The 13,098-nt window shown below is 38.8% G+C and overlaps 1 protein-coding gene across 1 annotated transcript in view; it reads left to right on the top strand.

The window, feature by feature from the left end:
• The window catches only part of LOC136571849 (Fc receptor-like protein 5), a 176,070-nt gene extending 164,133 nt beyond the window's left edge, over window positions 1-11,937 (top strand). Inside the window, exons 7-11 of the mRNA XM_066572470.1 lie at window positions 1,244-1,519; window positions 1,602-1,736; window positions 2,159-2,230; window positions 5,954-5,979; window positions 9,609-11,937. Coding sequence (XP_066428567.1) covers window positions 1,244-1,519; window positions 1,602-1,736; window positions 2,159-2,230; window positions 5,954-5,979; window positions 9,609-9,722 — 623 coding nt within the window. The 3' untranslated portion in view covers window positions 9,723-11,937. The remainder of the gene's footprint in view (window positions 1-1,243; window positions 1,520-1,601; window positions 1,737-2,158; window positions 2,231-5,953; window positions 5,980-9,608) is intronic.
• Window positions 11,938-13,098: the final 1,161 nt, after the last annotated feature.

Here is a 13,098-nt window from a genome sequence, read left to right as displayed (position 1 = left end):
TGTTCAACATTTTTATAAATGATCTAGAGGAGTGAATTGATCAAATTTGCTGACAGCACAAAGCTAGGAGGGATAGCTAATACTAGGGAAGAGAGAGAGAGTATTCTAAAGGATCTAGGAAACTTTGCACAGTGGTCAACGACTAACAGAATGGTATTTAACAAGGAGAAATGCAAAGTCCTACATCTGGGGAAGAAAGCACATACAGAATGGGAGAAATTGGACCAAGTAGCAGCAAATGTGAAAAAGACTTGGGTATACTAATACATCATAGAGTCAACATGCAGTTTAAACAGCCACTGTGCAATAGTGAACGGCTGCTGTGTTAGGCGAATGGAGGGGGGGGCAGGGGAGCGAGAGGAGAGAAATCTCCTGCACTGCCCTGCCCCCCTGCTGGCCGCTCTGTGAACCAGCCTGCTCTGCTAGCTCCTGTGCAGGAGCACGGGAGCGTGGAGACACAGGGACGAGTGTCAGGCATTGTTTGCCCGACATTTGTCCTGTGTAAATGGGGCTTCAGTTTAGCTCTTCTCTGTTTGGTTTTCTAGTCTCTGAGTCATAGTGCTGTTACATATTGAGCACGACTGTTCTTCTTTCGTGCAAATCACAAGTCAGGCAGACATTTTTTCTTGCACCGTAGTCACAAATTAACTGATGTAATACATTCAAACCTGCACAGCAGTGAGTGGGGAGATAGCGACTTACAACAGAAAGTGTTGATAAGGCAGTGCGGCCAACATAAGATTTAATAGAACTAATAGATACTTTTTGACTCACCCTTGTCCTGGGTAATCTAAGTACTGGAAGGCACCATTAATGCTATGGAAATGTGACTGCTGTAAGTGAAGTCTACTTCTGTTGTCTTGTATCCAACTGGTGTCATTACAAATATCAAAATAAAGTAAAACACATTGGGGCATATTTACTATTCAAACTATGACAATTCTATGGTGCAAATTACACCACAAAACTTTTTTACTTGCTTGAAAAAGCAGAGGGTCAAAATTGCACAAAACTAAGCCAACTAATAGTTAGTCTAAGTTAGACAAGACAGACTTAAAATTTGACAAATTTATCATTCAGCGAAAAATCTGTCATTTTAAGGATGCCTGTCTACATTTGCATCTAACTGTTATACAGTATTCGTAAAAAAAAAAGTCATTGTATCCATTTATCTACAAGCCTTCTTCTTTCTATTGTGAATTTCTTTAAATATTAATTTTTGAACTATTTCTTTCTTTTCCAGAGCTCTCTGCCCCAAAATTGAAAGTATTTCCAGAGTTGGTCAATGAGGGGGACAACATGACATTAACTTGTGAAACAAATCTTACCAAACATAAACAAAATGCTACAAAACTGCGGTACGCCTTCTACAGAAATGATGTAAAGATTCAGGGATTCAACTCTTCTAATAAATATGAAGTGCAATTCAATCAAGAGAAAAATGTTGGGACATATACATGTGAGATACAAACATCAACCGGCAGAGTAAAGAAGAGGAGTCAGGAACTTCCCATAGAAGGTAAGCAGAGACTATCATCCTGTCCTGGTCACCTATGTCAACCTATGAGTATTATCTAACAATGCATCGTGTTTCTCCATAGGGCAAAATGATTCTTCTCTAACGACCATACTATTAGTAAGTTTGGGGCTGTTACTAATCATCGTCATCATCTCGATTGTCTTGTGTATATACTATCAACGCCGATCATCCAATAATAACCCGCAGCCACCAACAGGTAATAGGAAATTCCACCATATTTATCATTTTTTCATTACCATAATGTTCACTAGACTGCTTGTTATTAGAAGCCATTTATTATATGCTAAGATATGTCCACAGGCTTTGGAGTTTAGATGACTATTTCATAGACCTACAGACCTTGAGCAGACACATTTAGTGACATACTAAATTTTCATTAGCAATAGTGCATTTAAGATATTCCAAAACAACACGTGACTTTTTCTGTATCAAAAATGTTTACATTGATATTTGTAATGTCCTTTATTGTATTGGAGGCTGAGAGAAGTCAACGATGCGTCCAACTCAAGAAACTTTCATCATGTTAAAATACCACCTAAACAACTAATAGAATTGTTCATTATGGACCAACTAATCATTATGACTGTGTCAATATTTACTGAGCTGCTTCTGTTTCAGACGCTGACCATGATTACTCCCCTGAAGGTGAAGTCAGTTACGCAGTCCTTGCCATGTCTAGTAGGCCGCAAAGTAAGTATTTTCAACACATCTCCATCTATTACCTCCCCCATCCATCTTGTTGATATGCTGCTTGAGATAAACATGTCCTAAATAGAGATGAGCGAACGTACTCGGTAAGGCCGATTTCGCAATCAAGCACCGCGATTTTCGAGTACTTCACTACTCGGGTGAAAAGATTCGGGGGTCGCCGGGGCGTGGCGTGGAGGAGCGGGGGGTAGCAGCGCGGAACTGGTGGGAGCTCTCTCTCTCCCCCTCTCCCCCTCTCCCCTCCATTCCCCTCTGCTCACCCACGGCGCCCCCGAATCTTTTCACCCGAGTAGTGAAGTACTCGAAAATCGAAGTGCTCGATTGCAAAATCGGCCTTACCGAGTACGTTCGCTCATCTCTAGTCCTAAACATGTCCAGATGGGTATTAAAAACTAATAGAGGCTTCACTGTATTTTACTGTATGTCTAGGGGCCACTTGCACCAACCATGATGTTGATCCCGGTTCAGCTAAACTGTGATAAGCTATTGAAGGAGGTTTAAGCAAAATATGTTGCACTAAAATTTTTTAAATCTAAGATTTACAAAACTGCAAGGGCGAGTCAAAAATTATTTGCACTCTGGCTGTAGAATTTATTTTAACCGCATAAGGACCAAGCGCAGTAAATATACAGTGCTTTGTCCTGGGTTTAATCCCTGCCCATAGCAAAAATGCAACACAGGATTAAAGCCTCTGCTACTGCAATCAAGCAGGAGCAGCTCATGTCCTTAGCCATCAGACAAAGCCAAAGACCCAGAGGAGAAGGGAGACGTGGTATACTTAAAAGTGAAATTGGAAGTGTTAGTTCTGCTATGCAACCCAGCAATCACGTGACTACCGGGTGCCCCCTGTCACAGCAAAGCTGCAAGCCCTGATTTACTCTGCCAGTGACTATTGTCATTACATGGGGGATGTTTCCCCTGTAACTGGGGTTCCTATGGATGTCGATTGCAGCTGTTAACCCTTTAATGCTGAAATAAATTCTGACAACAGCATTTTAATGCCTAGATCCATGTTCAGGGGTCTTGACTGGCCCTCTGTGATGAGATTGTGAGGTGCCATTCGGTTGCCATGGCAGCGGGGACCTTCTAAAAGACCCCAGGGCTGCCATTGCAGATTGCCTATCAGGGCATGCCTGTGGGGTGGCTTGACAGATTTCCTGTTTCAATAATTATTTAAAAAATATGAAAGGAAATACAAGTTAAAAAAAAAAAAACCTTTGTCATATTTATAATAAAAAAAGCTAAATAAAAAATTTCCAAAGCATATTTGGTATCGCCGCATCTATAAATGTCCAATCTATCAAAGTAACAAATTATTTACCCCACACAGTAAATGTCGTGAGAAAAACAAAATTAACGCCAGAATTGAGCTTTTTTTGGTCCCCCCAGTATCGAAGAAAAAATGTAATAAAAGGTTAACAAAAAGTCATATGCAATTCACAATGGTACCAATAGAAACTACAAACACAAACACAACTATGTTGACATTAAAATAAAAAAAGTTATGGCAGACAGAAAATAAATTACATTTTTTTTCGGAAGATATTTTATATTTTAAGAGTAGTGCAGCAAAATATATATATTTAGATATAAATAAAATAAAATAAAATAAAATAATCATATAATGTTAGCTGCAGTTTGTACGTAGAAATAAGACACCCCCCCCCCCCCCTTCGAGAGATCCATGGGAGTTATGGAGACAGCCAAACAAGGCAATTTACTACTTGTCGTCTTTTTTTTATTTTTATTTTTTAGTGTGTGTAGCTCCATCACACAAATTAAATGGTTAAACAATTGTTGTGTGTCTTAAACTATTGCTTATTTATTAGGTGCTGTCAATTTTACATCTATGTGACCATACGAGTTCCTTAGGGCAGAAATAAATTCACAAAGATTCTGCAATAAAATTTGATTGGAAAGCAAAAAAAAAAAAAAAAGAAAGAAATAAGACCCTCCCCTCACCTAAATTTGGCGGAATTTCTTTTTTTCTCCAATTCACTCCACTTAGAATTTTTTAAAAGTTCTTCAGTACATTATATATGGTACAATAAACAGTACAATTGAAAAATATAACATGTTCCATTAAAAACAAGCCCTCTACGTTGATGGATAAATAAAAGAGTTATAATTTTTTTTAAGTGGGGAGGAAAGACGAAAAATGAAATAAAAAGGGATTGAAAATTGTTTTAGGCTGAGCCGCAAACCACAAAAGCAACGCTGTCTTCACCTTTTCATCAGATGTAAATCTTTGCCAGCTTAGATTTTTTCAAGGGACGAAACAGGTGATAGTCCGATGGGACAAGATCATCATGCTTTAACACCTCAAAACAATGTATTTGGAGAGTGTTGACAGATGGTAGCAGTGTGCAGACATGGTTGTGGTGTGCGTCATGCAAGAACACAACACCCCTTGATAGCAGTCCTCTAGGCTTTGTTTGAATTTTAGGCTTCAGCTCTATAGTGAGCATCTCACTGTACAGAGCACAGTTGATCTTTGAACCATTTTTCTGATAATGCTCTAGCTCCTTCTTCATGGCTAACACTTGTGCAACCTTCATTGAACTTCTTTATCCATTCATACACACTTCTTTAAGACAAAACACTTTCTCCATACTGTGCACAAAGTCTTCAATAAGTATCGGCACTATACACAACCTCAGACCATAAAAAACAAATCGTTGCACGCTGTTCTTTCGTGCAAATCACAAGTGGGGCAGTCATTTTTTTCTTACACTGTAGTCACAAATTACCTGATGTAATATGTTCAAACCTGCACAGCAGTGAATGGGGTGATAGCGACTTACAACAGAAAGTGTTGATTAGACAGTGCGGCCAACATAAGTTTTAATAGAACTGGAATGCGGATACTTTTTGACTCACCCTTGCAAGTTCAAGTGATCTGTGATCAATGGTTCAACCTAAAAGAAATGTGTTGCAATAGTGATTGGTGACTGTTGTCAAGTAATCTTCTCTACATTCATGGCGATCTTCTCATCGTTCATAGTGCTAGTAAAAACATGGCTGCTACCAGCAGCAAACGTGGATGAAATTTTAACACCTAGGAAAAGTCTATTAGTCACGTCTGCCATGTTGAATGTTGCGAGTTGCACTTCAATTAACAAGTCCTCCAAAATCAGGCGATCAAATTGATCTAAGATCTGAAGCCCAATCACAAGCCAAAATTGCGTTGGTAAAATGTTTTTCTTCTTGATTGGTGATTGCTTCTTGTCGGATGCTGATCAAAACTTTGGTGCAACTAGCCCTATACCAAGGATCTTTAAAATTTGGCTTAGTCTTTTTTTAAAGGGTTCTCCCTTTACAATTAGAGTATACAGGTAAATGTATGCTGATGCTCACTTTGATATTTTTGCATTTGCTGTTCCAGGCAGAGAGCAGGACTGTACACTAACTACTAGTACGTAACCTAAAGATCTCCCCAACATTTTCCCATTCTCATTTTATACATTCAATAATATTATTGTTATCTTGGTTAGCGTGTATCTATTATGCCTCATATAAACTGAGAATAACTACTAAAGATCACTAAACCTGATCATCATCTTCTCATTTTGCAGTGGCTATACATGTAGGAACATATATGTACTCCTATGTATGTAATCCTATGCATGTCAGATATGTCCAGTTGACTAAAGTACCTACATTCTTGAAAAAGTCCTTGTAAAAGTTTTTTTGTCCATTTTCTAGGTCAGTTGCCAAAAGACAATGAATCTGTAAGTACTACAAATTACTTAACTTGAGAAATATCTATATTAAGTATTCTAGATGGCTTAATGGGAATGTCTACCATTCAAACATTTTTAGGTTAATGAGTTAAAAATGTTGTGATTACTTTCTTAATATGTATTTTAAGTGGGCAGTTTATTTTTTATGGAGAGCTCCAAATACCCTATACAGATATTTAATAGTTTTTCCTTGGATGACATACAGTAGGTCTCCACATACTGTAGCTAGCTTCAGAAAAGCTTAGGAGTCAATGCATTTTATGGCCTTCCAGATGAAAAAAAAAAAGATGGAAATCTGTGTCTATTTTCCACCTTACATACTATGTTATGTTACTTTAAGACACACATTTTATCATTGTACTTACTAATATATTCATACACAAGGGCCAGTATACACCACTTCTCAGCAGAATGCAGACAAGCAAATTGCTATATGGAAGACCATTGCGCAGGTACAAGATACTGATAATATAAAAGAATTGGGGGAATAAAAGAATGCAGGCTATCTGTAAGCAGAGAGATGGTGAGGGAACACTTAGCTAACTTAACTGAATTGAAGTCTGAAGGTCCAGATGAATTACATCCTAGGATACTAAAGGAAGCAGCGGAGGTAATTGCTGAACCACTCGCCATAATCTTTGAAAATTCCTGGAGAACAGGCGAAGTCCCAGAAGATTGGAAAAGGGCAAATGTCCCTATCTTCAAAAAAGGGAAGAAGGTGGATCCAGGAAACTACAGGCCTGTGAGCCTGACTTCTATACAAGGAAAGATCATTGAACAAATTATTAAACAGCATGTATGCAAGTATTTGCATAAAAATGGAGTAATTAACCAGAGCCAGCATGGGTTTGTAACAAACAAGTCATGCCAGACGAATCTAATTTCCTTCTATGACAGTATCACAGACTGGGTTGATCAGGGAAATATGGTGGATATAGTTTATCTTGACCTTAGTAAACATTTGACAAAGTATCTCATACCATACTTATTGAAAAAAATGACCAAATATGGGACTGACAAGGCAACTGTTAGGTGGATTCACAACTGGCAGAGGGATCGTACTCAAAGAGTGGTCATAAATGACTGCACATCCAAGTGGAAGAATGTATCAAGTGGGGTACCACAAGGCTCCGTCCCAGCCCCAGTGTTGTTCAACATTTTTATAAATAATCTGGAGAAGGGAATTGATGGGAAACTGATCAAATTTTCCAACAACACAAAGCTAGGAGGGATAGCTAACACTAGGGAAGAGAGAGAGAGAGCATTTAAAAAGATCTAGAAAAGCTTGCACAGTGGGCGGCAACTAACAGAATGGTATTTAACAAGGAGAAATGCAAAGTCCTACATCTGGGCAAAAAAAATGAAAAAAGCACATACAGAATGGGAGGAATTGAGCTAAGCAGCAGCAAATGTGAAAAATACTTTGGTATACTAATAGATCACAGACTGAACATGAGTCAACAATGTGATGTAGCAGCAAGAGAGAACACAATTCTGGGATGCATTAAGAGAAGCATAGAGTCTAGATTATGTGAGGTAATTATCCCCCTCTACTCTTCCTTAGTCAGACCACATCTGGAATACTGTCTCTAGTTCTGGGCACCCCACTTTAAAAAAGACATAGACAAACTAGAGCAACTTTAGAGAAGAGTTACCAAGATGGTGAGCGGTCTGCTAATCATGTCAAATGAAGAACGATTAAAGGATCTGGGAATGTTTAGCTTGCAAAAAAGAAGGCTGAGAGGAGACTTAATAGCTGTCTACAAATATCATAAGGGCTGTCACATTGCAGAGGGATCAGCCCTATTCTCATCTGCACAAGGAAATACTAGAAGCAATGGGATGAAACTGAAAGGGAGAAGACACAAATGAGATATTGGAAAAAAATTTCTGATAGTGAGGGTGATCAATGAGTGGAACATGTTACCATGGGAGGTGATGAGTTCTCCTTCAATGGAAGTGTTCAAAGGCTGGACAAATATCTGTCTGGGATGATTTAGTAAATCCTGCATTGAGCAGGGGGTTGGACCCGATGACCATAGAGGTCCCATCCAACTCTACCATACTATGATTCTATAACCAATCACTCACACACACCCCACATATCGAGGTAAGTGACTGTTTAGTATACTTGCACAGGCATACAAAGAGCTTCATTCCCCCTGATACAGGTGCAACATGCAAGCTTACAGCCTATTAATAACAACCCATACGATTCAGCCCAGCATACTGCCTGCACCTCTCAAGTGAACCACATAGGCACCAACACTCTGGGCTCCCCCAGCATTCGAAAGCCAGAGTGCTTACTGCAAAAATAGTGATAAATGGTCAAAATACTTAAGCTTGCAACCGACGTCAAGGGGTTTCGTTATCTTGCGAGTCTCTACAATAACATTAACAAACATAACACTAAAAAAAGGACAAATCAACTAAAAAAAAAATCACAGAAGGGGGCCTTACTTACAATATATTTGGTAAATATATTTGGTAAATCTGTAAATATGGGTGCTGGCAGTGATTTTTGGGTTGATTTGTCCTTTTTCACTGACATTTTATAGCGTTATTTCATACAATGGTAGGAATTTATGAAGTTATTGTAAATTATGTGCTTTATTATCTATTTACATGTCATGTAGACATGTTATTACATAGGGGGAGGTCCATGAGCTGAGATCAGACTAATTTTTAGGATGACATGAGGTCTCATGCTTGAACATGTACAAATTAGAAACTCTTGGACTTGGAAAAACTATTGTTTTCAAAGCAAAAGGATTATTCAGAGTTATTTCTTTTATATAATTTTAGGTCCCCTGTGCCCAAAACTATAGAAAAGTAATATACTGACTGTGATGCCAGACTGCCACTTCGACAGTTTGCTGCCACAGCATCTGACAGGTGACATCACCCGGGCAGAAGGCCTGGTGACATCTTGTAAACATATCATGTGGGCTTCTAATCTAGAAGCGCTTAATCAGACTTACAGGACATTACTGATAACGTCCCTTCTGGTCTCCCATTGGCTGCAGTACACAAGTGGGTAAACAATCCACATCGCCGCTGCAACCAATGTAAATAGAAGAAGCGCTCAGCAGGAGGTGAGTGTTGTGGCTTTTTTAATACCCTATGTGTCCCCCGTATTGCCAGTAATTTTTGGGTGCTCAGAAAACCACTTTATATCCAACACTATTCCAATAAAATCAATTATATTTATTAAAACAGAGGCAGCATCAAGAGATTATCAGCCATGGAAAATTCTGTTCAGTCCTGATTGTGGTCAAGCTCTTTACCAAGCACTTCACACCTATCATACTGTAAATTATTGCTGGTTCCAGCTCATGAACCTCCATAAATGTCATGCAATACATGTCTGAATAACAGATATCAGAATATGCATTAATAGCTTGTCATTGGACAACTGAAGATAGAATTCCCCATTGGGATGGCAGTTATGGTGAGGCCCAAGAGGAGCTTTCATATGCTTCTTATAGTAAACATTTTATGTTACACATAGATTTCCACCAAACAACACAGGTCTCCACCATTAATGTAGTAGTTCTATTCTCAGAGACCTATGTGTAGCTCAATTGTCTAATAAATGTATTTTATCTTTGCACTAGAATGTTGTATATGCCAAAGTAAAAAAGTCCAAGGCTAATGGACAAGTCAAGAGTTCTCAAGGGACATCTGACACCTCAACCGACATCTATCAGAATATCAGCTCCAACAGATGAAATCATCTCCAAATGGGACCATGAAGAGTACAATACAATAGATAATATCTGTAAATTCTCTATATGATGCACAAGTGTATCACTGGTCAGCACAGAAATCTATTTTCTTACTGAGACCATTGGAAACTAGCTTGTAGGGGTTGTTTTGTGTTCTTATGGGTCAACATTGTATGATAATAAGTTGAGCTTGATGGATTTGGTGGTCATTAAGCCTTATGCACAATGTAACTATGCTGTTACCAACCTGATGATAAAGTGATCTACAGATCCCATATTATTTTGCACCTTGCAGAACCCACAATGACTTACAGTAGGTTAGGGGCAGACTAAGCAGCAGAGCAGTTAGTCTGTACTCTTGTTTGAATCACATGAGACCCATACGCCACTTTTCCACCCCGTACAAAAGCCTGATGCCATTTATTGCTCCATTAATACATTTGGCAATCATCTGGTCAAGCAGTTGGAAGTCCCATACTAAAGTATGTAATATTTCCTCTGAGGTGAAGTTACCAATAACACCATGGGGTCCAAGATAAAGAAAATGGACAGCTAATTTTTGGCACTATTCAGCAGCAGAACTGCATGCAAAACCTTCTCTGACTCTGTCATAAACATGGATGCCCAAGAGGAAACTCTTACTTCAAAATAAGCATGTTCAGTCACCGTTACTGTAATGTGTATACCAGCTAAAAACGCTTACAGACAGCAGTTATTTCCGGTGTATAGGCAATTGAAGAATTGAACCTTTCAAATTTTTCAGAGGATTGCTGCATACAGGAAACATACAACGGTTGTGTTATCACTTTATATGTTTTTTTTTACTTGGCTGTTATTTTTCATTTTTTCTAGAAAACACCTCTTTTATATGCTTATTCTCTAACCCCAAACCAATAAACTGAAAAATGCAATAATCATGCAACAAAAAATTGCAATACCTTTGGATATCCTGGTATTCATCCCAGGTTGAAGGCCTGCTGTGTTTGGTTTGTTTGTTGCACATCTTTTCACAACAATAACTTTTGTTTTGTAATTGTTTTATGAAACAAAAGGAGACTTAATCTTTCTTATTTATGTCCCTCAGATTTCCTAATTGCAATAATGTAAAGGGTATGATTCACAGACAACAGGACTTACGACATGTGACACAGGAGATGACCATAGGGCTGACTTACTTCTGCTCCTTTAACCCTGGCAATTCAGAGAGTGCAGAAAAGTCTATATTACATGAATAACACCCATCTATCACCGACTAACCGAGTCAATACTATTACAACCATACTCATTGTCTAATTCACGGACATATGGTGTAGATTGGGTTACTCCATCAAAACCCAATATACAGGGTTATTCTCTTATGACCTGACTTGAGAGTATTCCTCTCCTGTAACTAGGTCTAAGTTCTTTGTTATGTTCAGTCTATATATGTGTGCATGGGCTTCACGCCACAGTTGTCTAGCCCTAGTGTGAGTGTTTTGTAACGATTATCCAATAAAAATGATCTACGAGACTTTTAAAAAGTCTGGTCTGCGAAGGGCCACTCCTTCAATCCTGCACTCATTTCAAAAAAGAACATAAATCACTTCCCAATACAGTCCTGCATGCTTCAAAAATCCTCACTGCCACCATTGACCTTTTTGCTGCAAAGCCGGTCAGCCACCTGGATTCTATTTACTTGGATACAACAGTCAAGATGACCACTTATCATGGTCTATGGGTTCTCTAAAGAGGAACAAGGGCTGACTAATAAAGGTTAATTTCTTATAAAAATTGCAGTGCTTACAAAAAATACTTAAAAAAGGATATTTGGTGAAAATGGTCTGATATATATGATGGATAGTTTACATTGAGTGCTGAGATAATCTCTTGAGTCTTTTTAAACAGTTGCTGATGGATATTTTTTTGTGTGACCTATTTAAGGTCCCAGCAAATGTAATTTAATTATTGGAGGCTAGCCCCCATTCATGTCTATCACTCTGTGTATGTAGGAGAGGAAAAGAACAAAACACCTATTCTCAGTTTGGGGAAAAATTCTACTCCTATGGACCATTTTCTCAACTTCAGCTTGTATATTGATTTACATGCTGAGGTTGTTGGGTAATTTTTGGGTCTGTGGTCCTAAAGATACCAAACTATGCATAGTCATGGCCGACCTACTATTTGCTGATAAACAGCTTTTTCAGTGATTTTTGACTTGATATTACTAGCCCCTTATTTTATATGTTTGTGCAATAAACGTTTTGTTTTATGTAAACTTCCCAGTGAAAAAAAAATTCCAGAATAAAGGTTCTCTTTGCCGCTTCAAGATACTAAGGTATCATAGAATAATGGGATTTGGAGGGGGTGAGGGAGAGAGGTGAGAAGGTGGAAAACAGTTAGGGTATTTTTTTTTTCTTTTCTTTTTGTATGTTTCTAAATATTTTTGTTATGTTCGTATGGGCAAGTGCGCACTGGGCCCTCAGGGACGTGACCCAAATTGATAGGGAACACCTGGTGAAACTACCACAGATTAGCACCTCTTCCTATCTTCTACTAGGGTAAGTGACACAGACCTACCTGAGCGGGGCCAACACCCCAATAAAGGGCAGCCAAGCGGTCTTCGGATCTGGGCCATTGCTGTCCCAAGGAACCCACGCACCCTGGATGGGACACATACACATGCCAGCACTGACAGGGACAACTGGATAGAGTACGAAGACACGCAGAACCATAATTACACCATACAGCAGCCAATACACAAAAACTAGTGGCAGATGTAAATGCTATAAATGCCAGTTGACATTTTGATCAAAATATGGAAGCTAGCGGGCCCTGTCTGCTAGACCCTACACTAACCAGGAGTCCAGCAACATAACCAAACAAAATCACAAGACAAAATACAAAGCTTTCTTGCAGCCTCCACACATAGAATCTGCTCACACAACACCAGGGGAGAGAATGAGAACAGAGAAAGCTGACCACACCCACATCTGGAAAGATAGCTTTATGTGTATTTACCTAGAGCGATTGGCTGACTAGAGACACACATGCCCAGCCAGCACAATCCCCACCACCTGAGCAGGAGAACTCCAGAGAAGCTTTAGAACCATTATTATGATTTGCCTAAGTATGGTTATGATTAATTGTATTATTCTTACGCATATATAAATGCATAGAACTCAAGGGGTAATTGTATTTAAAATAGAACTCCAATAAAAATGATCTGATTTAAAAAATGGATAATATACCAAGGAAGGAATATACAGTTTTTACAAGACAGGAAAATAAAAGGAGTAAAAAAGAGAAATATCAGTTCATATGGCATAGACTGGCTCAAACCTGTAATGCAAGAGGACACGCGAGGGGTAGACAGTTCCTGTATGCTGAGGTGCCCCTAACA

The sequence above is a fragment of the Eleutherodactylus coqui genome, chromosome 6 (assembly GCF_035609145.1).
Source record: "Eleutherodactylus coqui strain aEleCoq1 chromosome 6, aEleCoq1.hap1, whole genome shotgun sequence".
NCBI lineage: Eukaryota > Metazoa > Chordata > Amphibia > Anura > Eleutherodactylidae > Eleutherodactylus > Eleutherodactylus coqui.
Note: the sequence above shows the minus strand (reverse complement) of the source record. Positions and strands in the feature narration are given on the sequence as shown.